Source organism: Neltuma alba, unplaced genomic scaffold (genome assembly GCF_004799145.2).
Source record: "Neltuma alba isolate B1F8T4 unplaced genomic scaffold, ASM479914v2 tig00008310_pilon, whole genome shotgun sequence".
Lineage (NCBI taxonomy): Eukaryota > Viridiplantae > Streptophyta > Magnoliopsida > Fabales > Fabaceae > Neltuma > Neltuma alba.
Genome location: NW_021634988.1, coordinates 15902 through 38307, shown reverse-complemented (window position 1 = coordinate 38307; position 22406 = coordinate 15902). Strand labels below are relative to the sequence as shown.

At 32.0% G+C, this 22406-nt stretch overlaps 2 protein-coding genes across 5 annotated transcripts; one reads left to right on the top strand and one right to left on the bottom strand.

Annotated features, from left to right (window-relative positions):
* Positions 1 to 897: 897 nt before the first annotated feature.
* On the bottom strand, positions 898 to 7195 carry LOC114753930 (casein kinase 1-like protein 3). 4 transcript variants are annotated; one of them, XR_003741079.1, is made up of 19 exons: positions 6887 to 7195; positions 6752 to 6792; positions 6436 to 6505; positions 6168 to 6316; positions 5784 to 5879; positions 5594 to 5664; positions 5266 to 5327; positions 5113 to 5176; positions 4917 to 5001; positions 4708 to 4834; positions 4167 to 4249; positions 4003 to 4060; positions 3480 to 3610; positions 3112 to 3303; positions 2682 to 2990; positions 2185 to 2280; positions 1687 to 1881; positions 1391 to 1520; positions 898 to 1282 (listed from the first exon to the last, which is right to left on the bottom strand). XR_003741079.1 is itself a non-coding variant. In XM_028942632.1 (15 exons), the coding sequence occupies exons 1-14, from the start codon at positions 6960 to 6962 to the stop codon at positions 3124 to 3126; spliced, it is 1293 nt and encodes a 430-aa protein (XP_028798465.1). In that variant the 5' UTR covers positions 6963 to 7195; the 3' UTR covers positions 2523 to 2990; positions 3112 to 3123. The 4 variants fall into 4 exon arrangements, 1 of the variants encoding a protein (XP_028798465.1); XR_003741080.1 differs by having other exon boundaries at positions 1391 to 1488; XR_003741081.1 differs by having other exon boundaries at positions 3480 to 3592; positions 6887 to 7193.
* Positions 7196 to 7896: 701 nt separating this feature from the next.
* On the top strand, positions 7897 to 8659 carry LOC114753931 (transmembrane protein 234 homolog). The gene has a single exon (XM_028942633.1). It carries the CDS (start codon positions 8023 to 8025, stop codon positions 8437 to 8439), a length of 417 nt encoding a protein of 138 aa, XP_028798466.1. The 5' UTR covers positions 7897 to 8022; the 3' UTR covers positions 8440 to 8659.
* Positions 8660 to 22406: the final 13747 nt, after the last annotated feature.

The following is a 22406-nucleotide window of genomic DNA, read 5'->3' as shown; positions in this document are numbered from 1 at the left end:
AATGTCATTTTGGGGTTTCAAAATGGACACAAACATGGTTAGCAAATGAACCAAGTTTGCTAAACATCAATCTGAACCTTTAAAAACCAAAATCCAAACATGCCCTTAATTTAGGATGGAAAAGATACTCATATCTTTTTAAAAAGCGATATTAATCTCTAGCAATCATCCAATTCTTAAAACTGGAATACCTTTCTAGATTTTCAAAAAGCTGTTAGAAAAGGAAGTAAAAGATACAGCAGTTTTATGCCCCCCCAAAAAAAAAAAAAAGAAAAGAAAAAACAGTCCCAACCATTTCCTCCTTTCTTCTGGGTTGTCCAAGAAATCATTTTCCCATCAATTTGTTGAACAGAAAATCACTCATTAATGCCGAAGCAAAAGTTGCTGAAAGTTTCTATGAACATCATGAGAATTGAAATACAAGCTATATAGGGACATTGGGTTAATTATAAGAGTTGACTAAAAGTAACTCCAACAAATGCCCTTTGAGTGAAAACATATTGTTTTCTTTTTTCTTTTTTTTATTTGTTTGAGTACGTGTGTTTGTGTTTTCTCGGGGCAACGGGATGAAGTCGATACTAATCATGGATGGAAAATAAAAAAATTACATTAGGAAAACTCTCCCATTCGAATCCGACCATCAAATTTGATATGGCAACACCGACCGTCAAATAATCATAGACAGTATAATGGTAATTTTATAAATAGAATATGCCTTTTATCTCGTTGAATAGAAAATAATTATAATTAGAATTAAAAAATAAGAAGTGTAAATATTCTAGCAAAATAATACATACATACCTCGATTATTGTACAAAAAAATAAAATCGCCCTTCTTTTATGACTAGCAAGCAGAACCTAGCATAAAGAGAAACTAATTGAACCCACCACTTAAGATTTTAATTATCAACAGTGACTTTAAACTGAAACAACCGTCTATTAGTATTTTTTTTTTCCCTCTCTCTTTGGAATTATAGGGAAGATTAAACCACAAGCTCTTGGTAAATCTTTATGCAACTTAGGTCATTGACACCCGTATGGTAGTTGCTTTCAAATTTGGCTTACAATTTATTTTACAAGCAGGTATTTGACCCAAAATTTTTTTTTACGAGCAAGGAAATATGCTGCGTCTGAAATTGTACTGACTTGGACTTGAATAGCCAAAAAACCCTCCGAATAAGCCGTACGCCTTTCCATCAAGTCATCAACCACTTCTTCAACATGATAAGCTAGTATGGGATAGGCTGGGTTGTCTTCCGAGTTTACTTTACTTCGTATGCATCTTAAAAGAATAGAACCAGAAAGATCAGGAGACAAATCTGGCCCGCATAGAACAATTATGACAACGAAAGGGCATGAGCAACATAAAGTTGTGGGTAATCTTACTTACCAACGGATCCCCAAGCACCAGCTAATCTAAGAGTAATGATCACCATAAAAACTGAATCTTGCTCATTGCTTGCCCCCTGAGAGTTGCCCAGATCAGCACTGAGGGGGAGTTTGGGAACCCTTTAGAAGCACTAAAAAAAAAGAAAAACTTTTATGTAATTTGAAACAAAATTCCTCACATACTTACCTGGAGCGCACCATAAAATTTTGAAAAGCAAATCCAAACGCCCCTTAAACAGAATGAGAACACATCTAATAATCTATTAATAGAAATCACAGATCAAGTTTTCAGAAGACCTGTGGCAACCAGCGTTCATGCCAAAAACAGCTGTTATGCTCATTACAAAGCCCCAGACCTCATAAAGCAGTTAAACGACAATCCAATCTGGCACAGAAAATCCTTGAACTTGGCTGAAATAAACCCAGCCTCTATTCATTGGTCTCGAGAGTGAAGATACAAATTAAACAGGCCAAGTGTCAGAGTATGTGCACCTACAAGTAAATAAGTTCTTCTGGATCATCTTGGTTGTATTAAACAAAAAAGTTACAGCACGCTAAGTTAATAAAGTTAACATTAATCTAAATGAGCAAATATCTAATCTTTCTAGCAACTAATGATATCATATTACAAAATTTGACACAGCATGCTGGAATATTTCTTTAAATAACAATATCAAGACAATAACCAAGATGATTATCAAAATAGCGAGACAAGGCTCTTGATAATTGAGCACTAAAATTAAAGACCAGAAAGAAGTTAAGTATTTTTGTGATTGCAAAATAAAAGCACCAAACCTTTGATATTTCTCAGAAAACCATTATTTCAGAGATCTTTCAACCAAAACTTTTGCCTCAGAATTGGTATTGTTTATATTCTTGAGAACCTGGTCACTGACAAGAAATTGCAACCGACCAAAATGAGAAGCAAACGATGTGATAAGAATAGCAGTAAAAAGGAGAGACAATCAGTAACATGCATGAGATTCAGTTTAGTTTCCCAGTTCTAAAACTAAATGTATGGATGCTTCATAACTAAATAAATGGGCAATTGAACTAAAAGTATATTGCTTCTTATTTAAACGAGGAAACTAAAATAACGAGGTAAAAAATGAATAAGCATCAAAGACAGAGGCTGCAAAAAAAAATATTGATAAAATAAACTAAAAAGAAAATGGTCAAATACACCTGCGATACATAATATTGTTGATCAATCTTTAACGACTGGGTCACAACTTGTCACATGAAACAAGAAAAATAACTGTTAAAGTAAGGAGAGGGAGCAACTCTCATACATTAATGTTACATAAAGAGATGAATACACAGCAACAGGATCATGGTGGTCCACGTTTCAAATATATGTACAGCACAGAAGCCAAGCCAGAGCAGTCTATATTTCTTATAATGACCAATTATTTGCAGTCCGAAAGTAGCGTGTGGTCTTAAAGGAGAATTGATGCAATTTATCATCTTTGCCGCACAGTTACAGTCTCCATCAATTGATCACCAAAATATTTTTTTTAACAGCCATTTGAGGAATATACGCCGAATCCACACATTTGCAGCTTCAAATATATGCTGAGTCTTCATGACCTGATTCAAAGCTGGAAATACAGCATAATATTATCAGTCAAGGATAAGGGTAACATAAAGATCATACACAACAGAGAGAGAGATATTCTTTTTTTTTTTTTTGGGGGGGGGGGGGTTAAACAAGAAGTCTACCATATAGATCATTCATTTGGCAGAAGATATGCGTTGCAGAGATGAAATCCAGCTACTTGAAGGACCAATCTTACTGCCTTGGCCACGAACAGGGTTTGCAGCTTCAGTGGTCAAGGCGGGCTTCAGGAATTTCCTTTTTGAGGTACCAGCATGTGAATATGAAGTAGAAGGCATTTTTGCTTCTTCAAAAATCTACGAAAAAAGGGGAATATGTACTAAAGACTAGTTTTTTTTTTTTTCCTCCAATAATTTAGAAACATAATAATAAGAAACCATAAAAGTGCGACTTCAGATTTGCACAAGTCACAAGTCACAAATCACAACAAAAAAGCAAAAAATAAAAATTCTACTCAAATATGGTGACTTACATTCTTTTCAACAGGATTACCAACACCCACATTTTTTCCTGCTGTTGATTTAAACTGCATCTTAACACCAGAACCAGTAGCATTGCCAGATCTAATGTGCTCCGATACATCCCCTGAATAAGCATAAACACCTGATATTTGGTAAGAGCAAAAAAGTTTTAAAAAAAATTCAAGACATTTGATTGCAGCTTTAAAACCGAACAAAAAAGTGGGCTGCTACTTCACCCATCTTCCTTGATTCACTAAGTGAAAATTGAAATCAAATTAAAGTCTAACAACAATACACATAAAAAAGAAACAAACATGTCAAAGCTTTATCGTGTTGTTGTTGTTGTTCTCAAAAGAAACATGCATTGCTCAGGCATTTTTTTCCCTTGAAAAACAATTGATTAAATGATAATTAACAAAACTATCAATTTCCCCTATTTATTTGGCGCTTCACATAAATTCATTTCTTGATAGGTTAGCAACTGAAAATCACATAATTAATTTAAAATGCACAAAGAGATAAATAACATCTAACCATGGGAATTGTCAACAACCGTTGGCATTGCCTGACTTCTGCGTGCTCCAGGAGCTGGCTGTGATATGCCAGAATTGAGCATTGTCAGAAGCATGGTGATATTTATTGGTGTGAAAATCAACCCTAAGAAACTCAAAGAATAACCTGAAGAGAAAATTACTTACAGATGTGTGAGGCTGAACTTTAACCTTCTGTGTCTGTTGGTACTTTAAAATGGTCCAATCAAACACATAATCAAATTCAAAACCTGTCAATGCAAGTTCCGCTTAATTGCAGAGATGAAGACAGAGGTAAAAATTGGAAATTGCACATGTCAATAAAACCAAAGGACCTTCTCACATGCAAGAAATCTTCAAGTGTAGAACACAGTTAGTTATATCGTGTGTCAAAGTAAGCTGTATATGTGTAGGTATAAAGTTGAAGAGTTGTGAAAAATTCTAATGCTCTCAGCAGAAACGACAGAAAAAACATAGAGTATTGTATAAGCTGTTTATCTTCTGAAGAATCCACATTATTGTTATATTCATTTTCCCATAATTTGGGCAAAACCTATTCATTCCTCTATCATTCTATTTCACAGTAAACATTCTTGCTGGAACTCGCATATTAATAATTGAGCTCACAAAGAGCATTTCAACGGCCTGTCAACGCAATTCTGAAATCCATTTGATTACGCATTATTTAAAGGATGAAAAGCATAATCACCTTGTCGAGCAAATAGGTCCCGGAAAAGACGCTTCAAAAACCCATAATCAGGTCGCTGGTCAAATGTCAAAGAGTGGCAATAATGAAAGTATGAAGCAAACTCTACAGGATGAGATTTGCTTAGGACCTTTAAAATTATAACCAAACATCTATCAGGATTAGAAAACCTTCCCAAGGATCCCAACAAAACCAAATTATCGAAAACTCACCTCAATAGGAGTTGATACTTTCTTTTCGCATATTTTATCATACTTTTGCTTCTTTGTTGCAGCCTTTAGACCTTGCCAAGGAAGACTGAACACAAATTCATTGCCATTTAGAAGTTAACAACACCATCCTATCACTCAGTGGATTTTGGAGAAGAAAAACTGGCATATCTAAAGCAGCTAGAGAAGAATGACTTACCTTCCTCTAAGGAAGTACAGAAGCACATATCCTAGTGACTCCAAGTCATCCCGGCGGCCTTGCTCTGCATTTAATATCACCAATTAAAAAGATACAACTATTTTGCAATTTAATTGCGATTGCAGTGAAGAGGATAAGTGACTTCACGCTTACCAATGCCAAGGTGAGTATTACAACTTGCATAACGTGCAGTACCTGTTAAGTTTTTGTTCTCCCTGTATGGTGCAATTAGGGTCAGAAATGCGATTGATAATTTGGTACAAAGGTTACTCTGTACCATCCCAGGGAGAGGAAAGGAGAGATAGTGAAAGGAAAGATTTTCCAGGAAAAGTTTAGAAGTTTTTCATAAACTGATTGATGTAATAGATTCAAATAATCAAACAATTCAAATTGATATACATATAATTCTCTCAATCAAACATCAGCGCCTAAAAGACAATAACAAATAAAAACGAAAACTCAGAATTGAACGTTTAAATACCGGTAAGGAATATGACTTTTGGTTGTGGGATCCCGATATCGTTTTGCAAGCCCAAAGTCAATTACGTAAACCTGACAGATACAAAACAACCACCCATTTAGCACCATATTTAGAACAACAAATAATGGATAGGATGACAGGCCAAGTAACGCGTGATCAGAGAAAGACAGAAACAACAAAATAGTTTTACCTGATTGGCCTTCCGCCCAAGTCCCATGAGAAAGTTATCAGGTTTTATATCTCTATGTAGAAAACCCTTAGAATGAACATATTCTATTCTAGCGATCTGCATATAAGAAATGTTAATATCCCATTGCATAAGCGTCACAAACAAGCTTATGACAGAATTTATAATTTGCAGGACAAATATTAGACAAAGATGAAGTATGCTTGCTTCCAGTGTTTTCAGCTGAACAGATGGGAAGCTAGCAAAGAAGAGATAATATAAATATGTGAGTGACATTGTATGCTGGCACATAAGTGCACTGATAATTCACCAATACACATATTCATCCGCTTTGGAGATTATGCTTAGGCCCCAATTTGCAGCTGTCAAAACGTCATGCCAACTTACCATCTGATCAGCCAACATTAATACAGTCTTCAACGAAAACTTTCTTCCACAATACACAAAGAGATCTTCAAGACTGGGTCCCAGCAAATCAAGAACTAGCACATTGTCCTCCCGGTCTATACCAGACCACCTTATGCTAGGAATTCCATCTGCATCGCACATATGAGGGGCCACAAGCCAATCATTCAGAATCCAGTCACTCACTTATGGAAACGAACACATAGAAAGTCAGAAAGAGATTAAGCAATTAACATTGCAAAACTCATACTTCCTCCTTGAAGAACATGATACAGTTTTGCCTCATAGAGCAGTTGTGGATGCTTAGTTTTAGTGTTCTCCTGCGACATTCCAAAACACAATAGTTAAGTATTAAAACAAACAAAAAATGATAATGTGATAATTCTACTTGACACCAATCTCTCTCTCTATAAATATATATGTGCTCATACCAGTAAGCTAAAGGATACAAGCTAAATAGTGCATGCACGCCTAATCCATCATGCAAACCTGCTCCACCTCAAAAGGGTAGGAAGCCTCTCATATTTAATCGATTGACATGCATAGAGGAACAAGTTGAGACTTACAATTTTAACCGCGACTATCTCAAAAGTATCGACATGAGTAGCTGAAACAGAGTAAGCAAAGTAAACAAAGATAAATCAGTATAAAGCAAGCCAGAACGAGCATTTCCCAAACCAAAAGAAAAAAGAGAACGCTACCGAGGTAAATTTCACCGAAGGATCCGCTCCCGATCTTGCGGCCGAGCTTGTACTTGCCGCCGATGATCCGCTCCATGTTAAATACTTAGAAAAGGTATTTTGGAAACTATCCGCGCATGAAAGAGAAGCTAGAATTCAACAATTCTCCGATCTGAATCTGATAATAGAAAGAAGAAGGCTTTCGGTGACTCTGAGTAACTAATTGCTTGTCTCGTTCGTTCTTCGAACTTCGATGCACAGAGGAGAAACCGAAGCCACACGGGAACGGAGGACGGTAACGAAGGGCATAATAGATAAATGAACTAGGAAGCGAGGCTACTTCTGCCATTCTAGTTGTTGTAAATATCATCCAACCTTCCTCTCAAAAATGGCTCCACTGTCAGGCCCGGAAATTATTAGGACCAGGCCCCAACTGCGCAATCCATACCTTCAAATAGAGAAGGGGGTGTCGCAGTTAGTCACCGGCTACTGCCTCTAATCGCAGTTATAAAATCTCTTTTATAAATTATATTACAAATAATATCTTATAATTATTACCCAAAGTAATAAGATTTAAATGATTCTGAGAAAAATGTTCATGTTTAATAACCCGCAATATCTTGAATATAATTATTTTTAATAAGAAAATACTTCTACTTTAAAAAAAAGTATATTCCAAGTTTGGATTCTTGTTAAAAGATGTGTTTAGATTTAATATTTTTTTGGTTCTAAATATAAATTCCACTTTGTAGTCGGTACTATCAAGCATTAAATATGAACATTTTTCTCATTAAGAATTTAAATTTTATTCGTCACATTGTGAGGGGCTAACCTCTTCGGTTTCGCTGCTAATTATTGATCTTTGTTGATCATGGAGCCTGATTTGAAGAGTTGACTGGGTTGGTGCCTTAGTTTAGAGTGTGCTTTTTTTTTTGCTTTTATCAGGCTTTGTATAGTGGTATTTTTATTTTATAATATAATGCGCTAATAAAAGTGGGCTTCTACAATAAGATGTTCAAAGGGGGGCCACAACTTGCCGCATCTTTGAGCCCATACGCAACACAGAGGCAGAAGCCCCGACTATCGCTCCGACCATCGCTACCGGCGAGACCGAGAACCCTGATGAGTTCCTGAAGACGAGCTAGAGAGAGAGAGGGATGGTGGGGGATATAGAGAAGATGATCGCAGTGGGCCTCGTATGGGGCGCCACGAATGCTGTCATGCGCCGCGGCGCTCTTATTTGGGATCAAGCTCTCAAATCTTCGTCCTCGTCGAAACCACTCCACCACTGTACCACTCTTCCCAAGAGATTTCTATTTTCTCTCAGAAATTGGCTCAAGCTTCTCGCGATCTGGCAGTACACCATCCCCTTCTTGATCAATCTCTGCGCCTCTGCCACTTTCTTTGCTATTCTCAGTGACGCCCCGATTTCGCTGGCCGTCCCCGTCACCAATGCGACGACGTTTGCCGCCACCGCCGTGTTTGGTATGCTCCTTGGCGAAGAAACCCACGTCCCTCGAGCTTTGTTTGGTACGGCTGTTATCATATTGGGAGTTTGGTTATGTATTAGCTAATCAATTTTTTACTTTTGGTTTGTTTGATTGTGAATCTCAATTTTCGACTCTTGTTTTGAAATTTTGAGGTGTATAGTTTATGTTGATGAGTTCTGAATTCGGTTCTTGTTTGTTTATCTTGTTGATCCTATAGTTTCAAAGTTTAGTGCTGGAATTAGTTGGCAAACGAAAGTCTCTGATCCCATTTATGATTTAAGAAGTGGTTGCTTTCCTATTGTTACTGTTTTGTTGCCTTTCTTCCCAGTTTTGGTTTTAGGTATTTGTATATGATTATGCTTTATTTACTATCATCAAAACTACATGAAATGCTACCTGCCAAAAAGATGATGAAATCAGCATATATTGTTGAACATGGGTTGACTAGTTAATGTGAAAGCAAGCGAAGGCAATCCAACATTAGTTCAAGTTGTATTGGGTAAGGGTTGTTTTGGGTTCAGAATTGAGCTCACTTGCAACTTCTAAAGGTTTGTTTGTATCTGCCTTTATTTTATAAATTATGATTAAAAAATTATTTATAAGTCATTCTAACAAGCTCTTGTGTGCTTAAAATCCAATTGGATTATGCTCTTCAGAGCCCAGCATAAAATGGATCCCTTTGAAGTTTGTATTGTTCTGCTTTCAAATTTCTTCTTGTTTGTTCCTGAAGTCGACGAGCCGGCTTTTATTTGATTCACTTTATGTTACAATTAGGTTTTTATGTTTAGATGCATAGAAATATTAAAGTAACAGAAGTTACCGTGCATGGCAATCTAGTATGAACTCTTTCATTCATTCTCGCTTTTTTTCCGGTGCATACTTTTATGTAAAGGTCGTCAAATAGCATTGATGTCTTTAACTTTTTACCTCTTTATATTTGTTTTTTTAGGAAAAAATATATTATATTTCCGGTTCAAAATATAAGATAAGCTTTATCTATTTACGTTTATCAAAAAGTTAGTTAAAATCAGTGTAAAATAATAAATATGTAAGGCATATATTTTTTTTTGGGGAAGTTGCAAAAAAAAAAACCTTAGAATTATAAAAACGCAGAGAGAGACCCTTGACAACTTCATTTTGGGTTTTGACAACTTGATAACATATTATTATTGTCAAAAGCTATAGTGAAGTTATCAATGGTCCTTATCTACGTTTTTGCAATTCTAAGGTCTTTTTTTATAATTTTTTTCCTCAAATATGTCCTTATTAATAAAGAGAATGAATAAAAGATGCAATAAATGAATCAAACATAAAAGAGAATAGGAAAAATTGCAAATAAAGACCCCCCAATATATAAAATGGCAATCAGGGACCCTGAATTTGAGAAATTGCTCACAAGGACCCGGTCCCAATTTGCAATTATGAAATTATGGCCAAATTACCAAAATACCCCTCTTTAATTTTTTTTTTAAAAGAACACCACTTCCTCGCCGAAATCCGGCCGTCGGCGCCGGAGCTCCAATGCCAGCGGCCGAATTCCGGCCATTGCCGGCGGCCTTTCTTTGTTTTTTTTTTGAAACTGTTTTTTTTTTAAATAGGGGGGAAGTGAGGTTGGGGGGATTTGATCCCCCAACCTAATGCTTCCCAAAATTAGGAATGACCATCAAGCCAACAAATTTTTGCTAACATTACAATACAAAAAAAAATAAGTTAACTCATTTATTCTTGTTCCAGGTGATAACAACAATACATTTAGAAATAATAAATTCTGATTGTAAAATAACACGTCTGGAATGAAAATTTAATAATATGTTTTTTTTATAACAACAAATTTTGTTGCAGGTGATAACAACAATACATTTGAAAATAACAAGTTCTGATTATAAAATAACAAGTCTGGGATTAAAATTTAACAACACGTTTTTTTTATAACAACACACTTTGTTTCAGGTGATAACAACAATACATTTGGAAATAACAAGTTCTGATTATAAAATAACTAGTTTGGAATTAAAATTTAACAGCACCTTTTTTTCATATAGCAACACATTTTATTCTAAGTGATAACAACAATACATTTGAAAATAACAAGTTCTGATTATAAAATAAGAAATCTGGAATTAAAATTTAACAACACGTTTTTTTATAACAATTAATTGTTTTATACTTTTGAAAAATAAATTATTTATAACTTATAAAAAGTATTTTTAATCTATTTAATTTGCTAAAAAAATAATTTTTATCTCCAATTTATAATCAGAAGTTGAAGTGTAATTTATTATAGATTAAAAATACTTTTTTATTGTTCAAATTTATAAATAAAATTTAGGGAAAATGACAACACACTTTTTTAATTTTTTTAAAAATTTTTTTAATCTATATACCTATACAACTCATTATAAATCAAACTACTTCTTATAAATTATAAATAGTACAATTTATTGTAGATTAAAAATACTTTTTGATTGCTTAAATTTATAAATGAAATTTATCTCTAATTTATAATTAAAAATACTATTTTATTCTTTAAATATAAAAAATATTTTTAATATTTAAAGAATGAAATAATAAATTATACTATAATATTTAAATACTTAATAATAAATTTTAATATTTAAAGAATGAAATAATATAAAAATTTATACTATGATTTATAGATTAAAAATACTTAATTATAAATGCTTTATAATTTATAAGAAATAGTTTGATTTATAATGAGTTGTATAGATATATAGATTAAAAAGTAATTTTTTAGAAAAAATAAATATATTAAAAATATTTTTATAAGTTATAAATAATTTATTTTCCAAAATCATAATATAAATAATTTTCTAAAAAAACGTGTTGTTAAATTTTAATTCCAGACTTGTTATTTTATAATCAGAACTTGTTATTTCCAAATGTATTGTTGTTATCACATGAAATAGAGTGTGCTGTTATAAAAAAACGTGTTGTTAAATTTTAATTCCAGACTTGTTATTTTATAATCAGAACTTGTTATTTCCAAATGTATTGTTGTTATCACCTGAAATAGAGTGTGCTGTTATAAAAAAACGTGTTGTTAAATTTTAATCCCAGACTTGTTATTTTATAATCAGAACTTGTTATTTTTAAATGTATTGTTGTTATCACCTGCAACAAAATTTGTTGTTATAAAAAAAACATATTGTTAAATTTTCATTCCAGACGTGTTATTTTACAATAAAAACTTGTTATTTCTAAATGTATTGTTATTATCACCTGGAACAAGAATAAATGAGTTAACTTATTTTTTTTTGTATTATAATGTTAGCAAAAATTTGTTGGCTCGATAGTCATTCCTAATTTTGGAAAGCATTAGGTTGGGAGATCAAATCCCCCTAACCTCACTTCCCCCCTATTTAAAAAAAACAGTTTCAAAAAAAAAAAACAAAGGAAGGCTGCTGGCAATGGCCGGAATTCGGCCGCCGGCATCGGAGCTCCGGCGCCGACAGTCGAATTCCTGCGAGGCAGTGGTGTTCTTTAAAAAAAAAAAAAATAAAGAGGGGTATTTTGATAATTTGGCCATGATTTCATAATTGTAAATTGGGACCGGGTCCTTGTGAGCAATTTCTCAAATTCAGGGTCCCTAATTGTCATTTTATATATTGGGGGTCTTTATTTGCAATTTTCCCAAGAGAATACATGGAGTAAAATTGAAAAAAAAAAACTTATTAAATGCTTAGACAAAAGTAAATGTTATCTTATACTCCCTCCAGTCTTAAGCTTCAAATTTGAGAAAAAGTGTAGTCCATTTTAGAAGCTTCAATTTGGGATTTGTCTTAATATTTAATACATTTTTTTTTATTTTTGCCCTTAATTATTTATTCTCTCTCCTTTATTATACTTTCTCTTATCACATTTCCCCACATATTCTTTTTCATCTTTTTTTTATTTATTATAAGGGCATATTTGGAAACAAAATTATATTTCTAACCTATTTATCATTTCTAACTAATTTTAACTAGCAGTTCGTTATCCATGAATTAGTTATTTAAAATTTATAATAAGGACCGAAGGAAGTTAAAAAAAAAAAACTAAGCCCCTCCAATAAAGTTTAACTTATATTTTGAACAAGAGAGAGTAGTTCTCAAGAAGAATTTTAATTAAATTCGATTAAAATATCAAAATTCAAATTAAGGCCTACATTTTTAACAAAATCCTAATTAGGTCAAGAGGCTTTATTAGATATTTTTGAATGTTGTTAAAAGACTAGAGTGTCCTTTTATAATTTAAAATAATATCATTTTGAAAAAAAATTAAACCATGAAAACTTGACATTATATAGTATTTATTTATAAAAAAAATGTTTTACATAAGAAAATTTGGAAATACCAAGATTAAAAAATTGATAATGCATAATATAATATTTTATACTAACCTCTTGTTTGGATGGAGAGGGGAGAAAAAAAGAGAGAAAAGAAAACTAGAAAAGAAAATGAAAAGAGAAATTTTTTCTCCCCTATTTGGTTAGGGAAGGAAGAGTGGGAGGAAAGAAAAGTTTAGAAGAAAAAGAAGTGTTGGACCCAACTTACTTTCCTCCCAACCTTTCTCTTCACATATAAAGAAAAAAAATGAAAACTCATTTTCTTGTACTTGCCCTTAGTCTCCCTTGTGTGTTTTTTTTTATTCTGAATATTTTCACACGTAAACTCTTAAATCTAGCCGTGTCTTCCATCTCCTCCTCAACTGCACTCAAAATTGTTCTTCTGTTCATCCAAACGAAGCTCCTCTCTTGTGGCATCTCTAATCTATGCATTCAAACCTTGTGTTATCATCAAACTTTCTTTGTTCAAGTGTGTTTCCTTCTTTTGCTTTGTGCTTTTTTTCTTTTTTGGTTTTGGATGCTAAGATGTAGATGAAATTCAGGGTATTGCTACTGGTTTGCTATTTCTAAAATTTTTTGAGGTTCTTCTATTGCATGCTTGCCATAACTTTCAAGGGAGCTATAATATATTGATAAGAAATAGATGGGAACATAGACCTTTTTTTTGGTAGTGAGAACATAGACTTTTTACTTACCTGATTCTAACACCATTAAATTAATAATTTTTTGAAGGAAATTTTTTCTTATAGTTAAAAAATCAAAATCTTAATGTATTAGTAGATTTCAGCATCAAATTTGTTATTTCTTTCTTAAGTGCTTTGCTATATTTGCCATATAGATGTTCTCATCATGTTATATATTATAATCTCATTACTAGAATTCATACTAATAATTAATACGAACTTGTATTATGAATCTAAATAATTTTTTCAGCATTTGATGGAACGGATAAAGTAATATGAGCTGCTTAATATAAATTTATATTTAAAAAAATCATACATTTTAGTTTTTAACAACATATGGAGTAAGAATGCATAAAACCGATAAATCATCTGGCATCATCTTAAGAAAAAAGAAGCCAAGTTATAAACTAATTGGAGCAATTACCAATTTGCTAACTTAGAGGGGTATTTTAGTCTTTCAACAATATTCAAAAATCCCTAATAAGGCATGTTGGCCTAATTAACAATTTGTTAAAAGTGTAGGTCTAAATTTAAATTTTGATATTTCAACCAAATTTAATTGGGATTCTCCCAAATTCCCAGCAGTTGCAATTTGAATATTTTTTTTAATATAACCCCTTCATTATTAAGATACTTTTAATTTTAAATTTGAATTTGATGGTGTTCTTCCATTCTATTTCTACTTGAAGGTTAACTAAAAGATTAAGATAAAATTTATTTCGAGCAAATGTGGATTATAAGTTAACTGCATCAAGTAGGTCATAGAAGAAATAAACTTACAAAGATAGTTATAGGGCCATCACATAACTCAAATGATCATAATTTTGAGTCAATTTCCCAAAAAATGAGAAGACGAAAAATCTTACTCAAATTTGTCATGAATGACAAGCGATAAAGAGTCGATTTTATTTATGATCTTAATTTTTTTTTTTCCCTTGTGTTGCGGTTTTTTTAGGGCCACCAAAATTACTAATAGCTTGTTTGATTCTGTTTTTTTTACTTTTTGTTAAAAAAAACAGTTTTATAAAATTGTTTTTTAAAACAAAATTTGAAAATAAACAAAAAACAAACAAATCTGTTTGGGTGATTTTTTTAAAAGATTATACTACCTCTGGTCCTAAATATAAAAGTTAGTTGACTAATTTGAAGGGATTAAGGAAACAAATTAAATTAGTTATTTGTTACATACAGGTGTTGCATTTCCTATAATATCCTTGCTAATCAAGTATATTGGCTAAAACTATCATTATTAGAAGGACTACCTTAAAAAAAAGTATAAATATGAGAGAAAAAGTAAATTAGGATCTTATATTTACGACCAAAATAAAAGTCAAACGAGTTCTTATATTAAGGACGGAGGTAGTATCTAACAACAAAAAATCATAAAAACTTGTTTGAAAAATTGTTTTTTAAAAAAGAAAAAATTTATTTGATTCACTTGTTTTATATAATTGCTTTTGACATTATTCTTTTTAAAATCACTTAATATGTTGTTATATTGATCAACTAATTTAATAAAAAATCAAATAAAATGGTCGATAAATAAGATAAAAATGATTTACTAATAATAACTAACACATAAATATCAATAACTAGGACTTACCTTAAGCCAAGGAAAGAATATTGGCTTATTTCTAACATGTACAGCCAACTTTGTTCCTATTGTTTTATGAGTTTTCTTTTCCTTATGGGATAATTAATGTATAAGTCCTTATAGTTTCAACTGATTTTTAATCAGGTCCCTATAATTTTTTTTCTTTTTATCAGATCCTTATACTTTCATATATTTTTAATCAAATCCTTATAATTTTTTTTTATCAGGTCCTTATTGTTTTACTTTGTTTTTAATTAGGTCCTTGTAGTTTTTATTCTTTATTTTACAAATAATAACATTTTGAAAATAATAAATTATTGTAACAATCTTATGTTAATATTTTTTTAAATTTTTAGTTAAACAAATATATTATTTATTTTCAATTCGAATTTTTATAATTATAAAATTCAAATTATAAAAATAAATTTATCTAAAATTAAAATATGATTATAAATAATTTATATTTAATTATAATTATTATTCTGATTGTTTATTAATTACTAAATGATTATATTAATTATTTTGTCCAATTATATAATTATTAATTTAAAAATGAAATTAATTTTAAAGAATAAAGTTAATAAATAATTTTTCAAAAACTACAAAACACCTAATTAAAAAATAAGTGAAACTATAAGGACCTGATAAAAAGAAAAAAAAATAGAATGACCTAATTAAAAACACACGAAAGTAAAAGGATCTGATAAAAAGAAAAAATTTTATAAGGACCTAATTAAAAATCAGATAAAATTATAAGGATCTGGAGATTAATTATCCCTTTCCTTATTAACAAACTGATCTTAACGCTTCCTTAACTCGTTGCATAAACTAATAAAACATGCCTTTTCCATTCACATCAATTCATAACAAATAGTTCCTTATCTTTGCATGAGCATATTAACAAATTCTCAACCAGTAGATAAAGATGTATGAACTGAAATCTTATTAAGAAATTTATTTTCATATTCACATATCATATTAATTATCACAAATTCTAAAAGCTCAAAATCTTCTTCGCTTGATCCTGATGAAGATGTAAATCCCTCAAAGCTATTCATTTCATCGTTTGATAAGTTACCATTTATGTCCATAGTACATGAAATCAATTAACTACAGAACTCAAAACATCAAACAAGCCAATAATTAAAGATTACCTATCAACACCAACAAGCTATTGATTGAGATGGCAAGCGATCTCACCCCTGTAAAGAGGAGAATATAAGTTCCAATATCAAAAATCATACTTATTGAGAGGGTTTTAATTTTAACGCTCCTTATCCGACAGAGATTAGTATCAAGCCCAATATGACTTGAGGATACTTTGAGTTATACCCAAAAAAAAAAGAAAAAGAAAAAAGGATCACCCATCAACAATCACTTTCATCTACCTTAATTAATCTATCAATCCAAAGAAAAGCATTTGTTGATATGTGTTCCATATGGAACACAACTAATGAAAATTAAAGAGGATCAAATCAAAGGTAATAAATATTTATCAAGCACGTGTTTAAGAAATATTGAATCCTAAGCTGATTATAAATATGTATGTAGAATTAAAGATGGGAAATATGCACCACCGAGCGCTTGGATCAACTGGTTAGGGGGTTGTTTCAGCTTAACTAAAGGTCACAGGTTTGATTCTTTGGGCACACAGCAGCGCAGGTGGTAAGGTAGCTGCCCATATAGGTCCTTCAATTCCTGATCCGGATTAGTCTGGTTTGTAATTCTTTGAGGGGTTGGCCAGGATACCAGGTGAAGCAATTCAAAAAAAAAAAAAGATGGGAAATATGCATCTGTCATAAACCAGAGTCCTTTGAGTCGATTGTTTATGTTGTAGAGGAAATATGTTAATATGTTAGGTTTCCAATATACATACATACATATATATATATATATATATATATATATTGAAGCATGCTAACACAACAACCGCAGATATTCCAAATTAGCAAAATGTTCTTGCTTCTCGCTCTCCAAATGCCACTGCTCGTAATAGAACTGTGCTCCATAAAAGAACTGAGCTACCTAAAGACGGGAGCAGCACATGCCTCCTATATGGTTAGTAAAAGCTACCAGAATTTATAAATAAGACAGAAACAAAAGTCACAAAAGAATCAAAAGTAGTCAATGACACATTCACACTAATGAGTTTTTACCCTATACAGTTTTTTGGAGAAATTGTTGCTCATCACCAACTTTAGTATGCATATTCCACTCTTACTAATCATAATAGATGATCATAGAACAAATAATCATAATGTTACCACCCATAATAATCAATTTGAAAAATTGGTGTTGCTAAATGCTAAATATTTTGCCCAATAACTAACTCTCTCTCTCTATCCCAATGTATTTACTTTAGTTTTTATACAATATGATGATCATAGCCTAAACGAGCCAAAACTAAAAGAAAGATGAATTGCTAGGCCATAAAGTAGTCTAAGATAATTAAACTCAAAACTTTATATTTTGGGAACCTTCGCATTTGTACACATGCTAGATTTGAGGTAGGGCTGGAAATATAGGTTAACTTGCGGGTTAACTCGTAACATGTTAAATCTATATGGGTTGGATTGAAAAGGATTGTTTAAAGGCGGGTTAGCTTTCAACCAACTCTAAGCTGCCAAAGTTGGTTGGTGGGTTGGCCCACCAAGGTGGGTACACTTATTTACTTTTTGTTTTTTGAAATTTTTTTACATTTTAATTTTTTTTTTCTTATACAATATCCAAAAAAAATATAATGAAATTTTTGTTTTTTCTTGAAATATTTGATTGAAAGCATCAAATAAATTATATAGGTGTTTTTTTAAAAATTTTTTAGATAGAATATAATATATAATAATATAATTATAATAATTAAAAAATTTTAAAAATAAAGAAAAATAAATGCAGGTTAGCCTGTGAGTTTGCGTGCTAACTTGTGGCAGGTTGCGAGTCTGGAGGTGTAAGTTAAGGTTTGTTTGCTAATTTACATAAAAAAAAAAAAAAAGGTTTGTTTGCTAACGGGTTAGCTTTTAACCAATTCTAACTCGTCATTTTTGGTGGGTTGGTAGGTTACACTAGTGGGTTCAACTTATATTATCAGCTCTAATTTGAGGACTAGTAATAATAATAATGTTGTTTATGTTGGACGTAGTCCTAATTCCTAAAGGCCTCCTTATAATGAGAACTTTTAAGAAAAGAACCACTTGCTATTACAAGAGAGAAGAGTCCATGAAAATGGATGTTGCAAACTTTTAAAATCGTAATTTTATTTTATTTTAAAAATATATTATGTTTATGATCTAGAATCCACCTAGCTTCTAAAAAATATTAGTTAAAATGATTAAAGATGATAAATATGTAAAAATTATAAATTTTTTCCTTAAAAATACTCTAAAAGAGTATAAAATAGAGAATAAAAAAATTATGAAAGAAAGAATGTTTGATGGAGAGATATGAATAAATAATGTTTCAGAAAATAAGATAATAAATATATTGACTATTAAATTAAACAATTAACGAAGAGAAAATAAGAAATTAGGTAATAAAATTTTAGACATCTTATAAATATTTCTTATAAATAAAAATAAAATAGAGGTGATAATTACTTTTTATAAAAAGATAGAGTAATAAATAATGTCTGTTTTCTTTCTTTGTTTTGTTTGGCTCTTGTTTTTGTCTTTTTTGGTTTCTGTTTTTGTGTGTTAGGTTGTATTCCTAGGTGTTTCTTGAGTGTTTTTATTTTTCAGGCCTTAAGTGGCTATTAGTGTGTACCTTGTTTTTTTGAGTATTAATAAAATGGACTCTTGTTTTTGGTAAAAAAAAAAAAAGTAGCCTATATCTATGGTGAAGATTACAAAACTACAATCATCGTGTGAATATTCAGATTTGCTTATTTTTTAGACAAAATTATCTAAATCTTTTTAATAAGATTACATACTTAAATTCTTGTTATTGATAAGAAAAGAAGATATGCTTTAACTAATATTAAAAATTCGGAATATATAATTGATTTCTTTAAGGTGACATTTATAAAGACATTTATGAGCCTCACACTACTGATATACATAAAATATATAGAATATTTATTTTTATTATGTGAATTTGTGAAATGCATATATAAAATATTGTGTTTATAATTTTATTGGAATAATAAAATAACCGTGCAAGATATGCAATAATATTTTTAAGATGGTAACAACGAATTAGAGGGTTTAGGGATTAACCAAAACTTTTATAAAACATGGTAATTTAGTTCCTTTATGTCATTAATGATCTATTTTCTTTTCAGACGCTGGCTCGCAGTTAGATTTTGGGATCATTGCATTTTAGTCTTTTTATCTGATTATATATACGATTTTTTATTAAAAAAGTAATTTTTATGGCCAAAAATTAAAAAAGTAAGTAGGAACTTTTTTTTAACCTCGAATGAGAAGCTAATAAATCTATATTTGTTCGACAAACAAACTTGTGTAAAAAATCATGAAATAATAGCATAAATAAAATAAAACGGACCTGAACAAAAGTAAGAGTGTAAGACCCAAAAAAACAAAAAACACTATTCGGATTTTTGGGGCGGGGGAAGTATTTCGTCCAATGTTGACTAAAATACCCACGCCTTACTTCTAAGGGTGCTCTTCATTAAAAACGCCAAACCGCATCATTCCCATTCGCTCTTTGCTTCCTCAAAGCCCCTCCATTCAGTTGTTCCGTCGCCGTCGCGTCATGTGAACCTCCGGCCGGCGCCGAACTTGCTCTTGCTCATCACCTTCAGTTGCAACACTCCTCTTTGCTCTTTCTCATCGCCTCTTTTCATCCTTTTCTTTTGCTCTGGTACAAGTCATAAGCAGCAAAATTATTGGCTCTGAATGCATTCCTCAAAAGATCATCGGGGATGAAAAGTTGGATTATCGGCGATGATGCTTCGATTCGCTGCTTTTGGGGCAGCTTCGGCGTTACTGCTTCGACTGTGATTTCTTTGATTAAAATTAAGGTAACGTACTAATATATATATATATATATATATATATTGGAATGAAAAGGTAACATACTAATATTTGATTTCATTTTTTATATACTTTTTCTATCTTTTTCTTTAATTTTATTGATGAAAATTTATTAGCACTTTATAATTCAAGTTAAATTAATTGCTAATTTGTATTATTTTTTTAAGTGTTTTACTTTTATTTCTCTTTTATCTATTTTGATTTTCATATACCTAGCTTTAAAGCGGTGGAGTTGTCCATTCCGTGAGATTGATGACTTTCCGGTAATGAAATATTTGATTGGCGAGATTTGGTGTTTAATTTGTAGATTTATCAAATAAATTTGTTATTCTTTTCCTAAGAATTTGTATTTAAAAGTCAAACTAAATTTTCATCATTTTTAGGATTTTTGCCGGCAAGATGAGCTAAAAAGATCTTGATAGGAGGTATGTGCTCTCAGAAGCTAGGCATATACTCTCGAAAGTTAAGCATGTGCCCTCAAAAGGCAGTTCATGGGTTTTATCTTTTAAGCTTTCTATTAAAAGTTTGCGTTCTCTACGTTAATAATTATTTATTCACTTCAATTTGAATGTAGACAAAGAGTGCGTAAACTCCTTATATGTTAATCTTGAACTAATAAGAGAATATTATGAGTGCAAATATCAATGATACAAAGAAAATGTAGATCAAATATCTTTGCAAGAAATTTATGATATTTTGGATATGACTGATGAACGTAGATGAAAGAAATCTCAAGAAGGCTAGCTTTACATTGGGAGGGTTCATTTGAGTAAAGAAGCTATGATTTGGTTTTAGTTTGCCAGTTTCATCTAAGTAAAGCTTTTGTTTCCTTTAGGATTTTGGAATGTTGGTTTTCTGTGAGTAGTGTCTATTCTGTTTTGCTTATGTTTAGTCTTGTGTGTGTGATTGTCTTTTTGCTGGAATCATGCCCCGCACAAAGAATCTTGAGCCCCCAAGTGAATCTGAGGAGGAGGTCACTTTTGACGATATTTATGCCCAAGTGGATATTTGGCCTTTCCTCAAAAATCATCCTTTTCCTAAAACTCCTGGAGTTCCTTTTGTGCAGCAAATAGAGGCGTCTCAACTTACTAGGTTAATTGAGCCACGTACTCAAGGCAATGATGTCTTTGTTCGTCACTTTTATACCTATGTTAAGTACCATGGCAGCATGGCCATCTGTTTCCACAATGTCTATGACTCTTATGCCTTCAACCTACCCAATATCTACTGTTACTATCACCTCCCACCAATTTGCCGTTGCCGATACACAGAGCTAATGGATGATTACCAGCCGACGCCATCGTTGAAACCCTTTATGGCAACCAAGCAGTCTGGCACCAACCCCGTAATATTGAAATCCATCTTAAGTGCTCTGCCTTTAAGCTTGAGGCCCGAGTATGACTGCATTTGATCTATAACAACATCCTCCCTACCTCTTACCTCCAAAATGTCTCAAAACGTCAAGCCCTCCTAATATACCTTCTCATGACTGGTGAACCAGTTGATATAGCTGATCTAATCTATTCAGCACTCCACGATGCCATCCAAACACCCAAACTCACCAACAACCTTATTTTTCCCCACCTCATTATTGATTTTCTTTGTCAAGTCCATGTGCCTAGGTTGGACAATGACAACTATTTCGAACTGGCCCCCCTTTTCAAATACGATTGCCTCAAATAACCTACCCTTGGCCCTCCACAACCTCCACCACTAGTTGTTGATGTTGGCCAAACCCAAGCCGCCAATGCATAGGGACCAGAGGGTAACCCAGAGGGTCAGGAAGCCCAAAAGCCTATCATGCTCGAAACACTCGCTGATGAGATTGATGGGTTGACTAAGGACATCTATCAGCTGCGACTTCAGGTCTTTCGGGAGATGAAGCACCAGAAAGATAGAGACACGTTATACAATAAAGACTGGCGATATTGTTGGAAGATGGATGCTCTAATTGCTGAGAAGTTGAACTTTCAACTCCCTTCTGATGAGGATGAGCCACTTGGCGCATCTGGGACATCTGGGACGAGCACTTCTGGAGCAAAATTTTGTTGACTGGACATTTGTTAACCTGTCATTCATGTCACATGTAGATTTATTATCTATAAAATTTTTCACTGAGGGAAGCAAAAGCTTCATATGTTGAGCATGCTCTTGCATATTGGGATGGAAAAAAAGTGCAACAAATAGTTAACTTGGAAAAGGAGAGCATTCAAGGAATATTGTATCTGTCTAATAAAGCCACTAATTTTAATCCAGAAAATTTAACTCACTCAGTATGTGAACTTGTGGACTTAATGTAGACTTTTTTTGCTATTGCTTATATATTGAAGTTCTTAAAATTTTTTTATAGGAAATAAAGAAAACATATGCTCAATTAGTTATATTTTTCTTATAGGAAATAAAGAAAACATATGCTTAATTAGTATCAATACAGGGCGAGG